This window comes from Coturnix japonica, chromosome 9 (genome assembly GCF_054131305.1).
Source record: "Coturnix japonica strain WE chromosome 9, WE-NBRP24, whole genome shotgun sequence".
Lineage (NCBI taxonomy): Eukaryota > Metazoa > Chordata > Aves > Galliformes > Phasianidae > Coturnix > Coturnix japonica.
This window is the reverse complement of record NC_140671.1, coordinates 31,259,673-31,284,829: the sequence shown is the minus strand read 5'-3', so window position 1 is coordinate 31,284,829 and position 25,157 is coordinate 31,259,673. Positions and strand designations below refer to the sequence as shown.

Here is a 25,157-nt window from a genome sequence, read left to right as displayed (position 1 = left end):
TTCCTAAAAATAAAGCTAGCCTGTAGTCAGCCTTGACTAACTGTGTAGCATTCTCCATAAGAAATGGTGCACCCTGAGATGTAACACATAGAAATGATTATTAAACAATTAACTTGTAGCCCACCACTTGCAGTTTAAGCAGGTCGTAAGAAGCAGAGACAATTTTAACTCAAATACACAAAGTCTTATTCTGCCACTGAGCATTACCTCTTATCTTCTCTCTCAGAAGCATCCCTGGTACAGCGCCTTCTGTAGAGCCTGTCACAGCAGTGCTCTGTCCCTTGGGATATTTGTGTGGATGTTTTTGTTTCGTTAGCTCTGTATCACAAACAGATGCGGGAACAGCCTTCTATCCCTGGAACTGGCATGGACAGGGCTGCTGGATTCTGTCACTGCCCTCACTGTCAATAAGAGCTTCTAACACAGTCAACAAATAAAATGGAAATTCCTTCTAACCTCAGTCTGGCAAGAGTTAGTTATGATATCACCTACTATGTTTCCATTCACCTTCTATCTCCAGGATGCCCGCCAGTTAAAGCAGCAGATCTAACTGCAGTACTGCAGAAAACAATTTTATTTTAGTGTAAAGGAATACCAGCTCAAAATCCATTGAAACCAGTGCAAGTATCTCCTGTTCGCATTATGAAAATAAGTATGTTATTATTTGATGAACCAAGTGCAAAACCCCACACAAACACATACATCAGTTTAAGGACTATTTAGTGTAACTTCAGCCCGTTAAAGCTTCTCTTGGTTCACATCATCTAAACTGAAACAATCCCTTTCAAAACTGTAATGAAATCTTAGCCCACCCATTTAAAGTCAGTCCGAAACCAAACCTCAGGTCACATTAACCCACTCTTCTCCTGCACACAAGCATTTCAGCAGACTTAGAACAAAGCTACTGCAGAAGGTGGATAGAGGTGAAAGAGGCTGCATTGATCTACAGTGTGTCTCTTAAATATCTTCTCATATTTACAGAACTGAAATTCTGATTGTATCTATTTAGCACTATAAACTGCTTGATCTGGAAGAGAACGCTACACTGGCCTGTAAGCAGACAAATGAAGTGCTGTACTGCTTTTACTCAGTATAGAGATTGCAGAGACATTTAAAAACAACTCTGAAAGAGCAGAACAGAATCCTACATGAATTATCCATCAGTGTCTACACCAGACTTTAATTAAGCATCTGAAGTATCATATTTTCTTGAACAAGAATGGAAAATAGAGCGAAAAGGTTCATGAAAGTAACGATGGGGAAAAAACAATTGACTCCAGAAGAGCTGCAGCACTGCAGTCCAGCAGCACAGATGTCTCATCAGGCTCGAATTCCATCAGAAAGCCAGAGACTGATTTACTTATTATGATTCACACTGCCACTATTAAAGCCAGCCATAATAACGGCTCTTTGTCACTGCACACCTCAATAAATACATTACCTTACATCAGTACAGTTGTAACGCTTGATGGGTCACTCAAAACACAGATTTCAGTTTTAATAAGAGAGGATCTCTATCTCCTCCTCAGCTGGGGAGTTTAAGGATTTAGAAACCTGAGCAGACACTGCGCTTCAGAAGCCCTCAGACACAGAAGTAACCTGTCATTACAGCTCAAACTCCCTGCACTCACCAACAGCACAGTCTACGACCACACTGCTCACGTGGATGAGGCTGGAACATACAACACATTAAATACGCCTCAGAATCAAGGAATAGATAAGGGGTCGCTGTGCTGTGGCAGCATGAATTATATTACCATACATAACACCTGTAGCAGAATTATTTGAATCACTGGAATCCATCTCTCAAACAGCAATGGGAAGCTCCCACACGGCTGGCTGCCAAGGAACGGGCATTCATTTGCACAATAACCTTGAAAGAACTGCTTTAAACCTCAAGTTGCTCAGTAAGACCTATGCCAACTTTCCCCTTGTTAAATACATATTTGTCCCGAGATGTGAATCACTGAGTCTGCAGAGATTCCATTTAATTAACAACAACAACAAAAAATAATTAAGGATTAAAAGAATTATGCAGTTGGAAAGAAAAGTGGAAAAAAGGCAGTTTGTATGAGACATTCATTTACTGCCTACGCTAAGTAGGACAGAGAAATGCCAACAATTAGGAGACCTCCTTAATCAGGCAGTATCTCTTGGCCAAGCACTGACCTTCTGCTGCCTGAAATCTGTCCTCTAACACCGGTTATAGGAGAGAGTAAATCTACGGTATTTCACAAAAAAAAAAAAAAAAAAAGAAAAAAAAAAAGAAAAAAAGAGTTTGATCAGCAAGTTTGATCCTAAGCCTCTTCTAATAAAAGCATCACTGTACAGCAGTGAAGAAAACCTGAACTGAAAAATAAAGAGCAGGATGGCTACGAGGAAATTGCTCGTGTTCTGTCCCCACTGCAGGTTCCAGCCCCCACCCTGCTGCCACTCAGATAACGGATCAACGCACCATCTTCAAAGACTTCTAACTGTTAACTCTGCACCCACTGACTGTCACAGACTCAGCCCTGGGGGCTCCAAGCCTTTCAATAGGTTTCTCAGCGCCATCTCCTGGGGCAGCAATTTCACTATCACTGCTTTTACATCCAGTAAGGGACAACTTTATTCAGCTCAAAGTTTATTTAGCTCAGTTTAGAAAACCAAAGAGGTAAATGTACTCACCTACCCCAGTTCAGTCCCAACAGCTCTCTGCCCTCACAGCTCTTACACCAGGAATTTACTGGTGCACTCTATCTAGGATCAGAACCAACCTGAACTACACTGTGCTACTGGAAAGCCTCCAAAAATTCAGTGACTACAACACGTCCCAACACACTTCGAGGAAGCCCAACCTGGGTATGTTAATGGGATGCACTTGCAGCAGTTCTGCAGAAGTAAACACACATCTCAAAAGAACACAGGCCCAGCCCTTGACCTGGTCTGAAAAAGGAGCCTAGCAAGACTGCTATGTCCTACATCTTGTACGGGGTGCTGACCAGATAAGGAGAAAGGCCGAGAGTTCCATTCTGTAGACAGGTCCCTTACACTGCCTGCTCTCATCACTTCAGTTTTAAAAATAATCCATAATTGCATAGTCAGTTCCATTACATCTTTTGTGGAACAAACCTCATTTCAGGCTCTGGTCTCTGTTCCTCTGTTTGTGGCTGCGTTATCCAGAGTTCAATTCCCACAAGATACTGATGTGCTGTATTTCCAAGCTCCAGTCATGCCAGACTTATTTTCCTTCATGTCAAACAGTGTGAAGCTTTAGTGTGCTAATTCCATAGTACTGAGAGGACAAGGGAGTTAAGGACCAGTTTGTCAAGCCTGACTTGGAGAACATAACCAGACCACAGTGTGCCAGCTCAGCCGGGAAGGAAAAAAAGAAAGAAAAAAGGTTGGTTTTTTTTCCCCCCAAAGTGGTGGAAACTACACTAACAAAGAAGCAATGTTTCAGCAGCTGTGATCTTGCACCAGACTAAGTTTTTACACCACTTGCCAATTCCACAGAAACAGACCATCTTCAGAAAGGTCTACAGGCCTCCTGTCTTCATTTATTGCAAAGGCATTCAGTTACGCACACATACTCACTGCTGCAAACCCTTCATCCCATCACAGAACAAGAAAACACCCAGGTCAGAACATCTGAGACCTTAGAAAAAAAAACAAACAACCAAAAAACCAACTTGGAGAGAATTTCGTAAGATACAAGCACTGCTGTGCACACCAAGTACCCCACACAGCTGCTCATACTGCGGGTGCACCAGTAACACCAGGAGTTGCACATCCCAGCAGCAGCTCCCCACATCCACTGCAGCTCAGTCACAAGTTGACTCCTCTGAAGTGCCTCCTTTCACCACCTGCCACTCGTTGCTCAGTGTTACGTAACTCGTGCTTCCCCAGCATAAAGCAGTTTTAAACAGGTGAAACACCTTTTGCACGTACTGATCAGATTTCAGCCTTACTGCTTCACTCACAAGGTGGACAGCTGGCAGTTATTCCTATTTTTTTTCCTCCCTTTGGGCAATTTATTTTTCATGAGTCATCGCTTTAAATCAAGAATAGTTGCTTCTTCTGATAATTTGGGACAACTTTTTTAATGCGAGGTTAATCTGCATTTACTGTCCTGAGTTTGTTCAGTAACGAATTCCCACTCCTGCTGCTCTGTTACATTAAACCAAAGCAAGTGAAAGAAAGTCAATTAACAGAAACAAGAACTAACAAGAAGTTTTTGCACAAAATAGCAGCTTTGATACAATTTAAAGAAGTCCTTTACAGAAAGCCCTTTGTTTTTTTAAACTGCAATTCCCATTTCCTTCCTTCACCCATGGATTCAGGGTTTTGTACCTTTATTTGGGATGAGCTGTTTCTTCACTGTGTGATGACGTGTGCTCTGTCCCCTCAGGAAAATGCCTTTGACATTTTGGTCGGGGAAAGAATGTTTAAGTGACAACTTCAAATCTGAGTAAAGGCAATAAGCTGTGGGCAAGCTGCCCAACTTCTACATGACGCACTTCATGACTGCTCTAAGAGGCTGAGTCTCCCTTGTGAGAAGACAAAGGACATAAGCTGCTTGTGAAGAATGCTTCATTAGCTTTCCTTGGAGGATGCTCAGAGCGAATATTGATAATGCCATTGTCATTGATAGTTCACTGAAGGAGAAGCCTTCGTACAGAGCATCCAGCACCAACTGTGAGATCACGCATCAGATCAAACCTAATTAGTGTCTGCAGCTTTGGAACAAAGAGTTACATGACTCAGATGAGGGGAGAGAATTCCTCTCTACTTCTCTCCTAGGAAAGCAAAGGGAGAGAAGCACATAAAACACATTAGGACAACTCTGCAGGGAAATTCTTTTCCACATTCACTGACTTAAGCAAAGCCCACCAAAACAGGTTTCATAGTTAAAGAATACAAGATATAGGTGTATGAATTCAGCATTGTACCCATCTGAACACAAAGGGCAGCAGAAAAGTTTAACTAGAAAGGAACACTAAAGGTCCTCTTCCACCCCACTGCCCCTGTTCTCAAAGCAGAGCATTTGAACTTACATGATGATGTTGATTTTAAAGCGGTTCTAGGAGCCACATCATTTACAATATAAAAATGAATCTTCAACAGGAAATACCAGCAAAGAAAGAAGAAAGTAGATAATTCTAAGTTGCACAGGAATGAGCTTATTACAACTCAAAAAACGGGAAGAACATCAGCAGTTAGATCCCATAGTATTTTGAATGGGATTTGAAAGCACAAATGTTTGATATGAGAGCAGAGCAGGAAGGAAATTAGTGAATGGCTTTTACAAGTCTGAACAGAATTTTATATTTTTCTCTTTAGGAAAATCATCATAAAGATTCTCCTTATTTTAAAGTTTCTAGACAGATAGGATGCTTCATAAGGAATGATGATGAGGGACCAGTGCAGTGAGTTCTTCCTCTGACATAAAAGATGAAATTCAAGGAAGAGAAGGCAAAATATGCCAGATGGAAGAGACCAACCTTATGAGATTACATATGGCATCTAATGCATTTCCTTTACAGGCAAAACACAAACTGGAAAAGCAGCTATCTGGTATGCACAGAGTAAAGTTACTTCCAAGTAAAGGAAGCAGAAGGTGAAGCGGAATGGAGCAAAGACTCCCAGTCTACAGAGGGACCCGAGTTGAATAGCAACCAAAGGTAGTTTACACATATCAAGTAAGTTTCCATATAGAAGCTCTACATTCTCTGCCAAGATGATTCTCCAGGGCTACACTGGATAAAGTCATCTCAAACAAAATGAAAAGCTACAAGAAAGAAAGAAAGAAAGAAGCCCCTTCCACTATCATCCTTTTAATGAATTATCTAGATGTTTTAACTCCCCTTCTCTTTTGCTTCACCTGGCAAAAGAGCCCCGAACACAATACATCCATCCATTTCACAAAAGAGAAAAAAGAACGAATTTCATATCAGATGCTTTGCGTCAAGCCTGCTAAGGCTCATAAATCTTATCGCCCTGGTCATTTCAACCAACGTCCGACCCTTTTGTTAACTCATGATTTATAACTGGAAGTTACTTTTCTTTATGCCAGATTTATAAACTTTACTGTGCTTGGTTTGATATAATATCCATTTTGTACACCAAGCTATAAGACAGTAAATTTATTGTCCATGAAGTGTTACCTTGAAAAATTACATCAATGCAAAGTGGTTTCCATTTACAATCAATAGACAATAAATTCATTGGATTTCTTTTTTGGGGGCAGGGAGGGGGGCATGACCATATTTATGAGGTCATGAGTGGGTATATAACGAGTGAAACAGGGAGCAGAGGCAACAGTCTGGAGTTCCGAATTACAGGCGTTGACAAGACGAAATATATTCAACACAGCAACAATGCATAAGCTGGTATTCTGCTGTCTCATTATCATCAGCTTCTCCTGTCCTCTCTCTTCTCTCCCCGTTATCAACGCCAGCGAGATGTCTTATCAACTCCCAGGTAAGTCCTTTGGATTTAGCAATCATAAGAGAGCAAATGGAATATGAAAACCAGAGTAGCAGCAGGTATGCTTTCAGAGGGGACCTTTATCTGTGCCGATCAGCTGGAGAAAAGGCAGGAATGACTTCAGAACACTGGCCACAAGTAATACCATTGGTGGGCAGCTGTTTTGTAAAACAGGGAGGTTGTGTGCTTATACATATTTCTTCCTGCTGCTCTTAAATCTAAGGGGCAATATATTTAAGACTTGCAGTGAATGAGTGCGAGCTGGCAGATGCAGCATCCATCTCTGAAGCAGCATTAGTGGATATTAGGTAATTTACAGAAACTTGGCTGAACAGCACCTGCTGCACTTTAAAATGAACTATGCTTTACTGAAGTTGCATTTTAAAAGGGGCAAGCCCACTACAAGGATTAATGCGTTCCTACTCGCATCAAGTGCAGGCAAAGCTGACTTACAATACAAAAATAGCACTGTATTAAGCATGATTTTGTACCGAGCATGCCGTTTGCCTGCACTAATGTAGACTCCGCTCCGCAGAGTGAAAGAATAAATCTTTGCTTGAAAGAGCTGTTCTCAGAGTTTGAAGTCATACTGTAAGCCAGACTAAGATAAGATTTATCATTAAACTGCATGCAGTGCCTACAGGGTTATCATCATCATCAGACCTGATGATCTGTGCTGGAAACATTCCTGAAATGAGCCCTGAAAGAACAGGCAAATCTAAAACTGAACTCTTTCACAAAGCTAGCTACAAAAAAAGCACCTGTAACATAATTGCTCTGCAGGTGAATTGGTTTGCAGGTACCCACCTGCTTTGTATAACTTGGACTCACTAAGCCAGCATCTTTTCAAACATTCCACAATGTAATTTACCATTTACAAGCAGCCATGACTCAGTATGGACAGCATCTATCACATCACAGGATGAACAAGCTAACTAACCATTTATCTTCAAACAAATCTGCTGGATACATCCATTAGGCTAATTAAATCTTCCTTGTAAATACAAAGAGAAATACAAGAGGGTAAGAAAGAAGTAGAGCACTGCATTAGAGATTGTTTTGTTTGTTTTAAATCTCAAACCACATTACCTGCTAACACTGCTCTGAATTTAAAAATACGGGTTTATGCATACAAACTTCTCTCTGCACAGAAAAGGGAACGTACAGCATTCATAGCACTACACTGCAACCCCCACCGTGCTTTCTAACTGACCTGACAAACTAATCCTGAATGTCAAAGGTCTGCAAATATCTTCATAACAGACCATTAAAATGTTGGATTATCTGCAGTAGTTTTTTTCCTCTTGTATATAAATCACATGAAGGAGCTACAGTCTCACACATCTGCACAGGTAAATGCAACTAAAACAGTAAAAATCCAGAAATGCAACTAAAAAGCCAACACAATTAAGAGCTTCGCAATAGCTCTCTCTCAGCATCCATTATTTTGAGTGGCTGCTGTTTACCAGCAGAGAAGTTTACTGTTAATAAGCCTCCAACTGTAAAATTTGTCTTCATTCACAGAAAAGCTCAAGTGGAGGAACTCATTTGTAAAGAAATGGATTCGAATATAAACCAACCATCCAAAGAACCCACACAAATCTATTCCCTCTAACATCCATTAAATGAGGATGGATGATTTATGATTTTAAGATCCTTTTCAATAGACAGAGCTAACTTACCTGATCAGAAATTATCTGAAATGGAATGAAATAGGGATTAAAGCTGTAAGACCCTCAACCATACGACCATCTGTCATCTTCCATTTGCAGCTGATGAAGACTCAAGGCTAAATCTGGAGCAGCTGGGCAGCTCAGAAAGTACCTCCCTGCCTCAGTTCCTGCAGGAGCTCTTGGGCACACTGGTTCAAGACAATAATGCAGGTAAGGCTTTACCAAAGCAATTTATGTCAGAGTGCCAATAGTTTACACATCCACCAGTCACAGCAGACATAAATGACACACATAGATCCACTATTTCTAAACAAAAAAACATTTTGCCTCCTCTCTACCAGGTCTTACCTCCAGCAGCTACAGCCCAAGGAAAAATATCAAAGAGGTAAGTAAATGACTGCTCCCCAAATCAAGACCTCATATTTTAAACTACATGGGCTTGTTACAAAGACACCATTTAAGATCCACAGATTTAACATATAGGCTAACATGTGCTAGAATATTCTTGGAGCTGGAACCATCTGGCAGTTAGGTTTGCAGTGGAGAAAAAAAGCAATAAAAACAAAATTAGGAAAAAAAGAAAACAGTAAACCAACTTTCTAAACGAGGGTCGATTTCCAACATCAGCAGGCCTGATCAGTATAACAGCCAGCATAAGCTGCACATCCTTTTCCCCCCACTGCAGCACAGTCTATGTAATATTATCAGAGTTGCTACCAGCCAGTAGGTAAATTGAGAATATCATTTCTGTTTGACTGAGGATGTAGACTCTTTTTAGTACATCATCTAAACCTGAGGTGCACCGGCTGGGGGGAGTGAATAGTAAACTTTCTCAGTGGGGACATTCAGCAGCCACCAGTAACTTGTCTGCCTCTGTTTGACTACAGACTTTCTATGGAAATCACCCACGAATTGCTTTGCTGGGCCGTTTGCTGATGAAGGACAGGAAGCAGTACAAGAAACGTGGCAACCTTTCTGAATGCTTCTGGAAATACTGTGTGTAAACAGAACAGACCTCCCAACTTTGGCTGCATAATTTATATATATGTCTGAAACCATGTACATAAACTTGCTTGATTTGAAGTCAGAATGAAGGAATTTGAAGATAGCTCCTAACTTTAGACTCTACACTACTTGGAAATTAATAAATTGTTGATGTTTTGCAAATATTCTGCGAGCGGAGTCATATTTTCTTAGAGTTCAGCACAACAGGATGAAAGTAATGGTACTTTAATCTCAGCCCCAGGTACATACTGATAGTTTGTGCTATGAATAAAGCTAAAGACTCAAGAACTGTCTGTAGGCAATATCAATCTTCATGATACACACCAATAGTTTGAGCTGCAAAGTCTTACTTTGTTCACTATGCACTTTGCATAAACTTCACACTAATCAAGGTTCACAAAGCTTGAATTAAACTTTGCCTTAGTATTACATATCACTGAGATCAATGTAGCATACACCTCATAAATCTCTACCTGTTCTGCTTAAACAAAGCCTACAGGCTCGATATAACTCGTTTGCATCAGATAAGTCATAAGATAGATGAAGCCAGCCGTAGCAAAGAAAAATGTCCTTGCGAATGCAGGAGTAGCTGGATGCACTGCACAGGTACTTAAAGCCTTCTGAACATTCATCTTCCTCTTACACAATGCAGCAAGTCAGTGTCTGGCTGGAAATTACTCCTTTCTTGCCACCTCATCAGTCAATAAAAAGCTGTAGGAAAAGGCTTCAAATTTATCTTAATGAATAACTATCAAAGGTTTATTTCAGAGGCAGGAAAAGGTGTCCAGCTTATGAAGATCTGAAGACGAACAACAGTTGAAGTCTACTTCAGAACAGCAAACTAAATGAGATAATGAAGAATAAGTGGGAAAAAAAAAAAAAAAAAAAGCACTGCAAGAGTTGTCTCCAGTGTCTAAACCCAGGGAGCCTGTCCAGCTCTTGAAAGAGAAGTGGCAAATAACCCATTAATTGTTTCTCTTTGTTTCCTCCAGAACACAATTTTTAGCATGTCGAGGCTCAAACGCTCTCACAATGTCTGTTATTTACACTTCTCTAACACACTCAGCAAAGACAGAAGCTTTCAACTGTGCACATCGCAGCTGAGCAACTTACACAGCCTTCAGATACAACATGTGTGCCTTCCTTCCTGGGACGCATTCAGAAACAAAACTGCACATCCTGAAAAGCAAAAACAACCCACCAAAAAACACAACAAAAAACCAACAGCATAAATAGCAACAGGGATCATATTCACTGTACCTACAGCACACTTACGTTGAATCAGAAACAACACCGAATAGGCTCTGAAAAATACTGAATGTTACAGAAATTACCCAATAATGAAAGCAAACATGCTTGAAACAGTTCTTGGTAGGATGGTTTTGGTTTTTTTTGCTTTATTTATAAAAACAGATGCTCCCTCAGACTGTACAGTTAAAATCACAACTGCAAATTAAATCACAGCTGGATATCACTTCACTGAAGGATTCCTATCAACTAATGCAAATATTCCAATTATGGAGGACAAACATACCAACACATTCATCACACGCTGCAGAAATACACTGGGGTCCCCCTCCTGTTCATACCAATGCCATGAAGGTATCTGCACATTAACTTATCTTAAACATAACACTGTATTTTTGAACAGGAAAAAAAGAACCCTGCTTAATCCAAACTGCTGAAGCCCCCACAGGGGGCAGAACTGTGACACCGCTGTGCTTCAATATATCCCATTTGGTGACTAATAAGAGAAAAAACAAAACTGAGCTTTAAACTACCCCCAGCATTTTAATTGCATCAATCAAAACAAAGTCACATAAAACAGTGCACACATCCGGCTGCAACATTTACTCCATCGCTCTTTCGGATCAAAACTGTATTTCATCATGACTACTTCAGCAGGCTACAAAGAGTGAAAAACTGATATAAGCTAAAGTAAAAACAACCAGATCCTAAAAGCATACAGGAATGAGGTCCTTCCCAAAAGGCCTGATAAGGCATTTGGTCGCTAGATGCTGTCATTTCAGCAAGGTAAAGAATAGCTTGTCCTAAATCTGGCTTTGCAGATAGGACCCATTTATGTTCCTGGGCAAACAACTTAGTGCCGTTATCACACAGGGCACTGATTCATCACTTCGTTTCTCTTAAAGTCTCACACCCAACTCTGAGCCAGGATTATGAGCTATGAATTTCAGCTCCAAGGTCCATGCTCCTGCATTGTGTGCAGTCACACTGCTGTAAAAACTGTCCGGAATTTCTGCTTCTGTGCGATTCTACTGAGCACAGGTTCATGCAGCAGTTAGCACAGAAGGGTTAACATTCTCCAACAAGAAATAAAGTAAGTAAGTATCATTCTTTTATAAAATAAGTGAATTATAATGCTAAGACATCTCACTTTCCTTATGGCTTATACACTTAAACTCTTCTGAAGGACATAAATGCCCTTCCTTGGAATATTCATTTCACTCGGTGAAACAGATTATTTCACTAAGCCTCAAACCATATTAAAGCAGTGAATTTAAGTACAGCTAACCAGAACCGATTCAATTACATGAATAAATCAGCTAAGAACCTTTCCCACTAGGGAAGAACCTATACAAAAAGCATCTTATTACATGTTTTAGACCAAACTTTTTTGGCAGTGAGGTTACAAAACTGCATTCCATGTTTGGAAAGTGCTGATAGTATAATTATGGGCAAGGTACCACACTTACCGTGCGAGTCAGAGGCTTTTCTACTCAAGCATTTAACTTCACATGTGTAAACATCTATTGAGGATTCTTATTTTAAAAAGCATTTAAAATTCAAGCACGAGATACTGAGAATGTGCGAATCTTTGCTGATTTACAACAGTTAAGAAAGAAACGCTCAAGATGAAAGACAAACAAGTGCAGCTTAAGAATAAACAGAAAGCAAAATGTATAAACAACATGAGCAAAAATACTGTAAAAAAGAAAAAGATTGCAGATTGAATAAACAAAACCAAAGGATGTTCTGATGAAGCTCAGATTCACTGGTATTAGCACACCCACCTCAGCGGGGAACAAACAGGGCTGTACCAATGTAAGCTCTTAATCACTGCATCTTTTCAAACTCTTACCTGTCCAGTCAAAACAACAACCAACCAACCAAAAAAAACCAGTACAACACCACCACAAAACAAAACAAAAAGTCTTTATATTTAGCTCATTGCTGAGCAATCAGAAGTTAGAAACATAAGCCATTCATTATCATTCTTGTCAAGTTTTTGATGTCAGGAAGGGAAACAACCTCCCAGGGAAAGACTGTCTTCAAAATCCTGACAGGAGCAAAGGGAATAATGGAGAGAAGTTTAGTTTCATGTATGATTGCTCATGGTGGGAGAAAACAGCTGGAGAGATTCACTGCTAGCATCTAGCAAAGCCAAAGGAAAAGGGAATGGGAATTATTACAACCAGTTTTACTGTCACAGGCAGGGATGTCCTCAGTGTTCCAGGACTGGAAGCGGTTTTCCCTTGTTTTCCATATTGTCATCAGCCATTGTAGTCTCATAAGTTGCTTCCCTGATGTCACATGTAACACATCCCTTTAGAAAGGAACAAGGATATAATCATTTAAATTCTTCTCTGGATATTGCAAAGAATCCATCCTGGTAGCATGATATGCTGCAATCTCTTGAAATTTCTCATGAATTGAATGAGATCTCTTTTAAAAAAGCAGATAGTACAGAGATTTTAATTTTCAGAGGCAGGTACTTGCACTTCCAACATCTAGCTAGTATTCTCAAGCCTTCCAACATTCACAAGTAACAGCTATCAGTGACCCTCACGATGTAAAAATCACATTAGCTGGAAGCAGCACTACCTCTAGCAAGCCAAGATATGAACAAGCAGCTGCTGACTCCTTTCACAACTCCTTACTTGAGTGCTGATTTGTAGTGGGACAGTCTGTGTCTGGATCCATGTATGCACTTCTGCAAGCTCCCTCTTTTGCCTATCTGAAAACCAAGGTTGTTGCTTTCGCATGACTATCAGCTTCTCCATATCCTCTTTTAAAACTTCCTCTTTGATTCTGTAAAACAAAAAAGAACCACAGTCACCTGTTAACGCAGCTGCACTGAATACACCAAGGCAAGCATTGCTGATAACAGCCATGGGAAACAGCTGTGTATAAGGCTGAAGCCAGCCAATGAGAAGTAACTGTGTTTTGTTATATCTTATTTGTAAGGCATTTTTCAACTTTCAGGTTGGCTTATTTAGTTTTTAAAATGAGGAATCTCATTGCAAATTACATAGAAGCAATTACAAACAACGCAAATATTTTTACCCTTTAATGCAAAAAGCAGGGCATAAGACAATCGCCTTAGCACTTAAACAAAGAGGTTTCATGTTATCGTATCTTAAGTGATAAAGAAAAACAGGCAAAAAGTAGATTAGAATAAATGCTCGGAGCCTAGAACAGTAAATGAACACAACTTGTCTGAGTTTTATTGGTATACACACTGTTCCCATGGTCTTGTTTTTAACTCTACATTTCTTCCATGCTCAATTCCAAACTATCTGTCAGAAAACACCGATGTTTTCTAACCTGTTGGGCATTTGGTACGTCATTAGAACTTGCTCAGGTGTGTGATCCATCATCACCCAGGCTGACTCATGTTCAGATTTATGAGGTGTCTCCTCTTCTTTTTTTTCTTGTTCAGTCTCTGCTTTGGAAGTTTCAGAAGAATCATTACTGGCAAAATACTTGCTGCTTTTCCCACTGTCTGCTGAGAATTACCATGACAAAAATCAACTCAGATATCTGACAAGCCTTGATAAGCCAGCACAAGAAGTAAAATTCACCAGTGTGTTTGTGTGAGCTATTTCCAATAGGGTGAACACAGGTCCTCTCAGATGAGTCCTCTGGTAAGAGATACCACTTACTGAAAATTCAAAGATAAAATCTACTCTATTAAGTTGCTCAATACCTCCAAGGTTTTACTTACTCTTCTCAAGATTTGTCTCAACTTCTCTGCTTTTTTGTGTCAAGAGGCCCTGCTCTATGCAGATTTACTCTTACTCAAGTAACATGCAAACCACCCTCTAACACAAAGAAAAAAAACTGTTAATGAGCACAAGTTAGAAGCCTGACTCGCAGATTTAAGGAACAACTTCTGGACTCTCATTTCTGACTATTGTGACTGAACCAAATTTGGCCCCAAATGCTGAAAATTGGTGAAAAATAATGACAACAGATCCTCTTACTGGGGCTTCCCGCTCCCATCACAGAATATTTTTATGACTTATCAACACATTAACAACCCACCTAACATTAGAGTTGCAAACGTCCAGATCTTAACTTCCTTACCTGTACCAGCTTCACAGGATTGAGAGCCTAAAGAACTAGATAAAGCCAATCCACTGCCTGATGCTGCTGAACCCGCGCCTGACTGGGAGTCCTCATGCAGCAAGCGGTCAGTAAATTCACTAGAGGCACAATGGCTACTGGCACTGTTACCACTATCTTCCAGACTATTGTCCTGGAAACAAAAAAATCAAAACAAACATCCAAGGAAGTCACCCTTCAGCTTGAAAAAGGAAGTTCAGGCATGTACTGAATTTGCAATATGTTGACTAAATTCCTGCATCAATTCAATAGCTTTGGAATTTCTAGCTCTGAAAACCAATGACTGTCTAGAACTCATGGTAAAACTCTTCACATCTGAAACCAACAAGCATCTGGACTTTCTGATTCATGCTGCAGATCCTTCCCCACGGGGTTTCCTTCAAGATATTGTACTTTTGCATGAAGTCAACATTTTTTGCTGACAAGAGAGTCAGTTCCCTCCATGCCCTGTTAGGTGGCACGGAGCAGCCACATATATCAAGAATCCTGCCCTAAAGGGAAAACAAAAGCATTCCCCTGAATCACTGCATTAAGCTCATAGCTTCAGCAACTACAGATACACCAACTCCCCTTCAGGACCCTACCCTGCAGTTTCAGCTGATCCAGCCTTTTCGGCACAATCTGGATTCCCGAGACACTTTTTTCCTTGCCTGCAGAGCTCAGATTCCTGCCTCTGAGTTTACCGCGGAAGCTGGAGAGGCCTTTTCTATGCCCATGTATGGAAACCGACCCACACGGATCCCTGTTCTTCGGTCATTAGCTGCATCCCTGGGAGACAGAGGGAGTAATTAGAAAAGTATCTTCCCTTTAACTCTCCACAGAGACTGTGGGACTCGGTGAAAAAGGACGCCAATCATGTAACCCTAACCAAGTTCCACATGCATAAAAGCCCACCCAAAACTGCTGACAATTTAATGGGAAAAAAATTAAAAATGTTGCCAAAGCACTGAGCAAGAGCAGCTTGCAGCAGCCTAGACCAGAAGATCTCACATCTGTGGCATTTACTGAGCACCAACTCATACTGCTACAAGTTCCCATAGTTTCTCTGCCTCCTGTGCTATTTGTGCCCTGCAGTCTACAGAGCACAGATATTGGTAAAAGAAGCTAACAGAATCTGGCGACTGAACATGGTGGAAGTCAGTTTCTCTCTGACACCAAAAATCTGTTACTTACACGTTCAGCTTCTGCACATGCTTTAACATCAGTACTAACTGAAGGCTCCACAGATTCCGGCAGCTCTTCTTGAAGCAAATTCAGCTGAAGTGGGGAGCTGCTCCGTGAGCTACTCAGCTGTAAGACCTGGCCATGCTGTCCCTCTGGCTGCTCCTCAGTGGATGTGGCAGAAGAGGCTGGACAGGAATGATCCACAGAGTCTGGGACTATTGGTGATGGAGCAGAAGGTGGAGGGGCATGAGGTACAGCAGTGCATGGATATGAAGAAGGGAGATAAACATTCTGAGTGCCAGGTAGAAAGACATACTGAGGCATCTGAGTATATATGGGAAAACTGTGAAGAAATACGGCCATAAACATCCCTATGTTTGGGGGAGAAAGTGCTGGAAATGATGGTGCTCCACAGCATAGTTGTGACAATGATGTGAGCTCAGGTTTTGATGAGCAAATGGCAAGTTCCTCTCCTACAGAAGAGGCTGCAAAACTAGACAGTGCATCTGAATAGACGGGAAATCCCACAGGAGGAAAGAGATTCGTGCTGGAGGAGCTTAAATGGGACACTTCCGAGGGAGATTGCTTCTGAATTCTTCTCTTCTCAGATGGAAGACTGTTTCTATTCTTACTAAAAGACCGTCTATCTGAAGACCGTCTCTGAAGTTTCTGGTGCTTGAGTTTTCCTTTTTTACCATTTTTACAGCTGGCTGGAATCATCTCCTTTGAAGGAGAATTTCCTAAGGAGGAAGAAAAATAAGACACTCACTGAAACGACAGACCTAGGGAGAAGCAAAAAAACAACAGCAGATAAAGAAGGAAAAAAAAATCCTTCAAAAGGAGGCAATAAATAAGCTATTTAAGACTTATCAGGTTTACTGCAGTATTTGGGAGCTTTGCAAAAAGTTTAAAATAGCAACAACCAAAACAGAGCAGATCTTCAGTACAAGCAATGACTCTGCCAGGTCTTGACAATTCAGAATTACTCTGTTTTCAGCCATAGAAAGATTTTCAATAAATCACACAAAGGAAAGCAAGTCTACATTGCTAAGCTGGTCTTTAAAATAAGCCCAGTAAATCTCTATTTCTCCAAGGTGCTGCCTACCTTGGTCACAGGAATGTCCATTGGTACTTCTGCTGTCCCTCTGAAGGTAAGTCCTAAATGGAGACAGCAAGATCCTCTGGCGGAACTTGTCAACGTAGTTTTGCTCTTCCTTTTGAGTGTGGGCTGACAAAGTCTCTTTTGTTAACCCAACTGGCTTCAACTCCTCAGCCACCGTAACAGGATTCTGAGCATTCAGAGGAGGCAGCTCAATGTGTTCATTTCGAAAAGGAGTATTCTCCACTGTAGTCACTTCTTTGTAGAGGAAAGAAAATAAATCACTCTTTGCTCTGGCCTTCCAGTGTCAACACCCACAATATGCAGAGGTTTAGACAAAATAAACATCTGAGCTACTGAGCAGACAGACACTGCAGGGTACCATTTACACTCAAACAGAGTTACATTAGCATAAATGGAGCAGATTATTTTTTCTTTCCTCGTACCTCTTATGATTGCAGTAAATTATTTGTTTTTGTGTTTCTTTCTGCATTAAATAATATCAGCCCATTAGTCACACTTATTTTCATCACCAGTGGCCACACAAAAGCTCACTGTTGTATTTGAGATGCATGTAATAAATTTACAGTGCAAATTAAAACAGCACATTCTTAAAGCTAGCTTTAATGTAAACATTTTTAGGCTTTTATATAAACACTGTAAACATTTTCAGGCTCAAGTATTTTTTTTTTTCCATGGCATTTTCAGAAGTGCCTCAATTGTACTCTAGAGTTCATATCAGAACGTATCTCTATTAAGACAAAGGCTTCCTACCACATACTTCAATCAGAAAATATTGTTCAATCTAAAAATCAATGAGTCTAGCCAATATTTTTCAAGAATGAGCAGTACCTGATTCAGGGTGTGGGACGTGCACAATAGTGCTGCTGTAACTGCACTGACTGGTGGCAGATACCACACTCGGGGACTTGTTGGACAGGGTCAGGTCCGGCAGAGGTGCTCTCACAGTGCCTTCATTTGTCTGCTTTTTCAGCATCTCTTCCTCATCAGCAAATACTGGAGTTTGGGAATTAATTGACGAAAGAACAGCGGTATCCATTGGTAAATTAAAAGAATTCTACACTGAATTTCTTTCCAAGCACTTCAATTGTTCCTAAGCCACCAAAACTGACCGGTTCAGAATCAACCACTCAACTATGCAAACTGTTAAATAAGACAGATATACACACAAATAAATGCAACATTCATATACCAGTACAATGCCAATGTAGACTAAAAGAGGCATAAAACCAGTGAACTACAGAAGGTTTATTTAGCAACAGCAGGCAGTACTTATTTTGATGGATTCTATATTCAAAGACTTACTACTGTAACTTTTGCTTAATTGCATGATCTAGGCAAGGGAAGTAGATATTTACTGCCTGTAACCACGCCATTTATGTAGTAGTAATTTAAAAAAATGAGAAGAAACCCTGAAACATACAACAGCATATCAAAAAAAAATAATTCATAGTGTTCCAATTGTCAGCATCCTTTGCATTACCTCCCAATGCCTTGATCTCCTGCAGCCTTTGCTGGTTTTTCTTGTCACCATCTGAAGATGATGATGATGTATTTGTAGAAGATTTACATTTCCTTTTCAATAGTGGAATGCTGCAGCTCTCTAGATATCTGAAACATATCACAGGAAGCTCTTCTCATTATTACTATTTTCTTAAAAGGGATATTACCCACTGAAGTATAAGTTTCTCAAGGTGTTACAGCCATTGACTCGTTTAAGAGCAAAACTACAGCTTATCTATAGTGCCCTCCTACAAAAGCAAGGCACAAAACTGACACCACACAAATTCATATGCTTCACTGCAGTGACCAAAAATTTCCATTTGTCTAATAAAAGGAAGCAAATACTGACTTCATTTTTCATTACAGTGACTTCCTTTACACAACTGCAGTATATAAAGACTTTTAGTCAAGTGTTGTACTCTCAAGGACATTAATATAGTAGTATATTGGTTAGTAACACAAATTGTGTGAAAGTATATACAGAAGCTGAATTGAAAAAGAAAGTTAATTTTTTTAATTACCACAGTAGTTTTTCAGTCATGTTCTGATTTTCGTGAGAAATATGACCAAGATATGATTCATATATTTAATGCAGATATATTTCAAATCAGAATTTTATCCCAACTCGGTGCAAACTGCATACATAATTACCTTACACTAACTGGATCTTCAGTATTATTCACTATATCTGCTTTGTTGTTCCCTACCTGATGATACTATCAACACAATTAAGCTGCTGATAAGAAGGAACATGTGGAGCCTTCTTTGAATCACCATGAAGTGCATTGCCCAGTTCTTCTGCGCTATCACTTCTCAAGGTCGGGAGAAAACAGGAAGCATCGTGCCTCTTCCCTAGAAAAGCACAGCTCTCATTACTAAGTTATTCTGCATTTTCATCCCAAAAATCACCAAAAAAAGCCCCACCAAATTACTTCCCACATTAAGGCATGTTAAGATGCTAGCATAAGTACTTTGGCATATCACCAAAGTCAGCCAAATTCGTGGCTCCAGACCTACAAGAGTTTACATTAACTTAAGGATCATAATTACATTAATGTTACCTTCTAGCACTTCTGAACTCATAGGCTGTCCATTTCCGTGCTGTGTCTTGCTCCTTGATGCAATATACAGCTGCTGTCCCAGATTCTTTATCCGGTTGACATCTGCACACACCTGTTGCAAAGTCATCTTGAGATATGTGAAAACGTGAGGTCAGAATAAAAAGAAACTGGACACAGGAGACTATTAAGATAGGGTTGGGTTATTGTATTCTCCTAACTTAAAGCCTAAGTCTGGTATCTACTGGCACTTATAAACATACTTATCATGGTTAATTTAATTAACTGCACGTGCATTGATATATCTAAAAACTTACTGGTTCTTGTGTTTCCTCTGCACAGTTCCCATTAGAGTCACTTGAAGATGCGACGCTGATATAGTGCTCATAAGAACCACTGCTACCAAGGCTACCATAACCACTGGAAACGTTGCTATGAACTGGCTGCATTGGGAAAAGGGGTGGAAGGAAAACAAATAAATAAACAAACAAAGAGAGGGGAAAAACAGTTTGCAACACAGAACTCCTAGCAAGCAACAACAGAAAAGAATTAAATGAAGAGTCAGTGCTGCTTTGAGTTCTACTGCTTTCTTGTGGAAGAAAAAACTCTACCATCCTTAAAGCTGTTCCAGGATGAAGATTTATCTTTCAACACAAATATCTACAAAACACACAACAGTCTTCTAAAAAGATGGGCTACAAAGAGCCTTAGTTTTAAGTATGGCACACAAGCCTGTCTCCAACATTCTTTTAATGGATCAGACCCACACAAGTTTGTGAATGAGAGCCCAGTTTCTTCAGCCTCTCATTCAAAAGGCAAACCAGTGTTTTGAGGTTTTCACCTTCTTTACCTGCAGAAGCAGCCTGTAGATTTGTCCTTGCAATTCTTTTATCTCTTTCTCAACACTGCTGGTTTCTTGACTTCTTGTAGCAAAGACATCTTCATTCAGAGGGCTTCTAGAGAGTCAACAAAATTTCATAATTAATTCTAAACTGATAAAGTAAAGATAGCTGTAAATGGAGTTAGGAGAGATTGTTATTACTAATCTGTATTTTATGTTGAATGCTTCCCTGGATAGATACAAAGGGATATCATCTGCTAAACAGGGCTCTATTTTACAAAGTGTTAATGACAAACAGTTCAATTCTACAGCTGACTTACGTTCGGACTTTGTGTCGGCCAATGATGAATGCTACTTTCCTGCTCCAAGGATTCACAAAACTGGACCAGCTGGTATCGAGGATGACATAATCCCCATTTTGAGTGCAAAATCTAATGGGTAAATATTCAAAAGGAGGCTGGCCAGCAAGCTTCAGGACTGAACAAAAACAATCAAGAAACAAGGGTTAGTTGACATTATGGCACAGCAGTGACAGCACAAACACAAATGATGGGGGTATGGTCTTGACATCTAACTGCTCACTTTATTTATTTCTGTCTACACCGGACACCAGTCACATAGCAAGCAACAGGGTAATGAAGAATGTTAGAAGGAGCAGAAATTCCTTTTATGACCATTGAACTCACTTTTATGATGAATTGCGATCATTAAAGGACGATCTTCCGGATGCAAATACATCAGTATGGATGTTCCAATCAAATCTTGAGGTAAGTATCCCAACAAAGGCACTGCTCTGAAACACAAACACACTACCATTGCTTGCAATTCAGTCTTGAATATTTACATTCTTTAACCTCTGCTTGCCAGCAAAGTCCCCACAGATGATCTACAATGGCCTGAAGTATAGCTACAGAACATCTTCCAACCCATTTATTAATCCCCCAGTATGACATAAGCATGCAAATGTTTCTGTTCCCAGAGAGGTAAACTGGAAGCATTATTGTGCTTCAACACATGGTGGGAACAAGGGGGAAAGAAAAACAACAACAACAGAAAAAACCCCAAATGCCAAAAAAAGGATATTATAAATGAAGAGGTCCCAGACAAAACCTTTGGTAAGAAATCTGACATAGATGCTGTGAATTGTGTTGTAAAAACATCCCTGAGGCTTTGCAGGAGACAACTTCAGCCTGACCAAGTTCATATGAGGCAGCCCACTAAAGCTGCAACCTGCACTGTGATTTCTCAAACCTTTGTACGATGTGGTTTTTCCCACTATCTGTACTACCAAAGGTCTCTGCTGCTCTAAGGGCAACTAACTGCAATTATGTTTAATTTCACTTTTTTAGTCAAAGCTGATTACTTTCTTGAAGTTCCAGATGTTTTTCAATGAACACTAACACAAATAATTAATGAAAATAACACAGAACAACTTTGTTTCATTAAGTATTGCCAACTGCACAGTTAAATAGTTTACTACTGTTCACAGCTGCATCACCTGAGGATTTTTTGCCACCTCTCCACACACACCTCACAGTCCTTAAGATCCAAATCTCACCTGTCATCTACCTCAAGAAAAACACATCCTGGAGTGTGAGTGGTGGTGAAGATTCTTTTATCCATAGGAATTCGAGGAGCTAATTGAAAAAGAAGTATTTACTGAAACACAAAATATGCACTGAAACAGAAAATCTAACTTAGTTTTGCCCACAATCATTTGCCACAGACATCCGAACTTTATAACTTACTTCTGATCAGTAACTCAAAGAGACATTACAAAACTACAGGCAATATAAACTTCTCCCAACTGCAAATGGAGTGGGAAGAGGTCAAATGTCTCAGGACCTACCAAAGGAGAAACATACATTCTGGACACGTGTGTGCACACACACACACTGGAGGTTACATCTGTGAGACTTTCCAAGTGCAAATTCCAATCAAAGTAAGCTGGCATTCATACACTATGTTTTCCTATTGGCTTGTTTTTCTCTACATTGTCCCGACTTGCCTTCATATCCAGAGTGAATCTTCTCAGCCAAAGCTAAGCAGCAGGACTCGGCATCCACGTGGACAGAAGTGCACACGTGGACCAAGTATGGGGTGATTCGGAATGGGTACCAGTGTGTTTCTTGTTCTTGATCTCTACCACCTCTGAAAAGTAAAAGGAATTAACATGTTGATGTCAAGACCCAGATTCTTCACACCAGTAATGAGAGACATGCACAAGTAAATCACAAAGATCCACATGAGTGTCCTTCATTGACTGCCATTGTAACAACAAACCACCACCTGTGCCCAGGCTTTGTGAACATAAAACTATAATAATATACTTGCCTGATCCTGCAGAAAAAGGATTTCACCTGGGCATATTCATACAGAGAGGCTAATAAGAAGAACAAACATTGAAGGTATCAGTTCATATCCTAAAACAGGTCACATCCATCACAACTTACTAACTCTTTATTCTCCAGGTTTTCTGAGTAAGATCAAAACAAAGACAAAGCTTTTAAGAAGATCATCATATCCTACCTGTTTGACTTTCTGTGTTCCAAAGGGGCAAGTGAGACTGATCAGTGTGTGCATAGAACACACTTGCATCCTGAGGGGCAAGAAGCTCTACAAATCTGGAGGATTCCAAGACTTTCTTCTTATGGTTTAGAATGGATGCTGCCTGCTCAGAAATATGCACTATGCGCCCAGAGAGCAGGGAAAACACAGCCACAAAGGTGTCCTGGAAAACAAACCTTAGTGAAAGCAACCCTCCCCCAACACGTGGTAGTAATATTAAAAGGATGGGAAAAAAAAAACCAACAAATTAAATTTCCCCCACCCTCCTGCCACAAGAACCACTACAGGACACACAAACCACCACACACCATAAAGACAGAGGTACAGAAGTGCGCTCTAAAGCATCCACACAAAATTGTATGTGAGCTACCACAGTCTGCGACAGTGTTATAGCTTAGTCATTACTTACACGTGCTACTAAGACTGCAATATCAAAACTGAAACAGATTCCACAGATGCTTGCCATTTCCCAGAATGACTGGTTATCTGGCCACAGACTTCCCCCACAGTTCACAGTATTCACCACAATTCCACGAACAAAAATCTGAGAACTTTCTGATAGAGTACGTAACAGTACTGAAACCCAGCACTCCTCTTTGAGATAGAGCCAGAAGCCACAGCACGTACTGCAACCTGATTAATCAACCGATAATAATCCAAGAACACAAACAGAAACCAGAGACCTTCACAACTACAGATTGGATCATCCATTAAAACATTCTGACATGCAGAATGAGGGGATTATTCTGTTGCAAATGAATTGTAAAATTCTCACAGATTGTGGTTGTATCTGGAAAAAAATGAAATCAGAAAATTGAAGTATTTCTGCACTTACAGCTGTTGGGTATGCCAAGTCAGCACAACCAGAGGCATTGATCTACCATTACTAACAAAAACCTGGTTGGCTTTTAAAGGCTTTTTGATTTTACATTCTGTTTGCCTGAACAGATATTAATGTGACAAAAGAGACTGAAAAGGAAAGCGATGAGCTCCTCTGAGTGCGTCTGAATTCCTTACACTGTTTTTTGGAGTGTGTTCTGATGCAACTGTCACCAGCTCTTCTGTGCTGTATGTCATCACATCCGTCTGGAACATTCTTCGGTCATTGAGAGCCTGGAAAAACTCATTGTTTGCTAATTGAAGAAACAAGAAATGCAAAACAAACACAAGGAAGTCAGTAAGAAGACAATTTGTAAAGTATTTCTTACAGCCCTCCTAATTTTGTCATCGTTTTGGTGAAGCTCAAGGTGAGGTGAGGAATGTCTGTGGAGTAACAAAGGAAACAAGAGAGTATTGATTATACCATTGGGGTGACCTGTGCTGCAGAAGAAAATCACAAGGAAGTAGATAGGACAACAAATGACAGCAAGTGACTAACTACTTAGTTCTGCTGGAAAACACAAACTATCCAATACATTTTCCAATACAGAAATGCTGTTTTCTCAACATTCGTGACAAGTTATTACAGACACCTCTCTGTGACTGGATGCAAAGTGAGAGGGGAGCAGTAAATGGGCATTTGGATTGTGAAGCCAAAAAAACTGCAGCGGTTCAAAAAGTCAATTGTCCACAGGACAGATGAAGTGCTTCCATTTGTTTTAATGCTATGTGTTGTCAGACACGTCCATTCAAATTAAGCTGCTGCATAACTCATGTGCTTGCAGCCATTCTCCGTGCTTACCTCGGACCTGCTGCACACACCGCAAGGCGTAATTGAGCGCACTGATGGTGCTGGGTTTGCTGGGGCTCCTTTTCTCCTCGGGCAAACACTTTTTGATTTCTTGGATCGTCACCATCAGATCTTTGTGAGTCTGGCTGCAATCGCTGATCAAAACACAGGTCGGGCTGTGCTGGGGGCCGCTGCCACCAGGAGATTCCTCCCCCCTCACAAGAACCATCGCTATGTTATGGCCTGGTCCGCAGGCGGGAGAAGAGGCCCTGAAGCTCATCAGCTCTATTTCCCATCGCACCTTTCTGATTCCTCTGCTATTCAACCTCTGGATCCCCTCCCTCAGTGCCAGACGGCAGAGGCACCGTAACCCTGCGGGCTGATACGAACCCACCAAAGGCTGTAGATGTATTAACACCTTCCCACCAACCCGCGGTCCCCTCAGCACACCCGGAGCCCAACGGCCGCCGCTCCTCACAGCCCCCGGCTCCGTGAGCGCCGTCCGGACGGGAACCCGCGGTCCCTCCGTCTCCTCTCGCCCCGCTCCCCGTTACCTGCAGCTCCCTCCCGTCCCGTCGCCCCGCAGCCCATCGGACCCGTTCCCGTCCATCTCGGCTCGTGGCCGCTGCCGGCTCCTCCCGTTACGTAACGGCCCGTCCCGGCACGCGGCGGCTCCGCTCCCACACACGGCGGCAACGTGCGGCCCCGCCCCCACACA

At 40.8% G+C, this 25,157-nt stretch overlaps 2 protein-coding genes and 1 long non-coding RNA gene across 12 annotated transcripts; 1 reads left to right on the top strand and 2 right to left on the bottom strand.

The window, feature by feature from the left end:
* Window positions 1–6,290: 6,290 nt before the first annotated feature.
* On the top strand, window positions 6,291–12,611 carry UTS2 (urotensin 2). The gene is made up of 4 exons (XM_015882619.3): window positions 6,291–6,462; window positions 8,241–8,351; window positions 8,483–8,526; window positions 9,029–12,611. Exons 1-4 carry the CDS (start codon window positions 6,360–6,362, stop codon window positions 9,143–9,145), a joined length of 375 nt encoding a protein of 124 aa, XP_015738105.2. The 5' UTR covers window positions 6,291–6,359; the 3' UTR covers window positions 9,146–12,611.
* On the bottom strand, window positions 8,150–10,367 carry LOC146759906 (uncharacterized). The gene is made up of 2 exons (XR_014931905.1): window positions 10,260–10,367; window positions 8,150–8,329 (listed from the first exon to the last, which is right to left on the bottom strand). It is a non-coding gene; the product is annotated as an uncharacterized LOC146759906 (long non-coding RNA).
* PER3 (period circadian regulator 3) lies at window positions 10,515–25,099 on the bottom strand. Of its 10 annotated transcripts, none has more exons than XM_015882516.3 (22): window positions 24,994–25,099; window positions 24,452–24,594; window positions 23,979–24,033; window positions 23,788–23,883; window positions 22,732–22,933; window positions 22,537–22,585; window positions 22,211–22,353; window positions 21,761–21,839; window positions 20,889–20,995; window positions 20,523–20,679; window positions 20,212–20,317; window positions 19,679–19,804; window positions 19,365–19,491; window positions 19,011–19,155; window positions 18,284–18,411; window positions 17,632–17,796; window positions 16,786–17,037; window positions 15,690–16,420; window positions 14,478–14,649; window positions 13,716–13,896; window positions 13,049–13,199; window positions 10,515–12,714 (listed from the first exon to the last, which is right to left on the bottom strand). In XM_015882516.3, the coding sequence occupies exons 4-22, from the start codon at window positions 23,863–23,865 to the stop codon at window positions 12,613–12,615; spliced, it is 3,201 nt and encodes a 1,066-aa protein (XP_015738002.2). In that variant the 5' UTR covers window positions 23,866–23,883; window positions 23,979–24,033; window positions 24,452–24,594; window positions 24,994–25,099; the 3' UTR covers window positions 10,515–12,612. The 10 variants fall into 10 exon arrangements, 9 of the variants coding, with proteins under 9 accessions (XP_015738002.2, XP_085365366.1, XP_085365367.1 ...); XM_085509240.1 differs by having other exon boundaries at window positions 13,716–13,893; XM_085509241.1 differs by having other exon boundaries at window positions 13,716–13,836.
* Between the last annotated feature and the right edge of the window lie 58 nt (window positions 25,100–25,157).

Bases quoted from the DNA above. Each gene is read 5' to 3' on its own strand.
- UTS2 (XM_015882619.3), top strand. From the start codon at position 6,360: ATGCATAAGCTGGTATTCTGCTGTCTCATTATCATCAGCTTCTCCTGT. The intron at 6,463-8,240 runs GTAAGTCCTTTG...TTCCATTTGCAG, and splicing joins GATGTCTTATCAACTCCCAG to CTGATGAAGACTCAAGGCTA. The intron at 8,352-8,482 runs GTAAGGCTTTAC...CCTCTCTACCAG, and splicing joins GGTTCAAGACAATAATGCAG to GTCTTACCTCCAGCAGCTAC.
- PER3 (XM_015882513.3), bottom strand. From the start codon at position 24,719: ATGAGCTTCAGGGCCTCTTCTCCCGCCTGCGGACCAGGCCATAACATA. The intron at 20,680-20,888 runs GTGAGTTCAATG...GTTTTTGTTCAG, and splicing joins GATCGCAATTCATCATAAAA to TCCTGAAGCTTGCTGGCCAG. The intron at 14,650-15,689 runs GTAAGTAACAGA...TTTTGTTTCCAG, and splicing joins CATGTGCAGAAGCTGAACGT to GACAATAGTCTGGAAGATAG.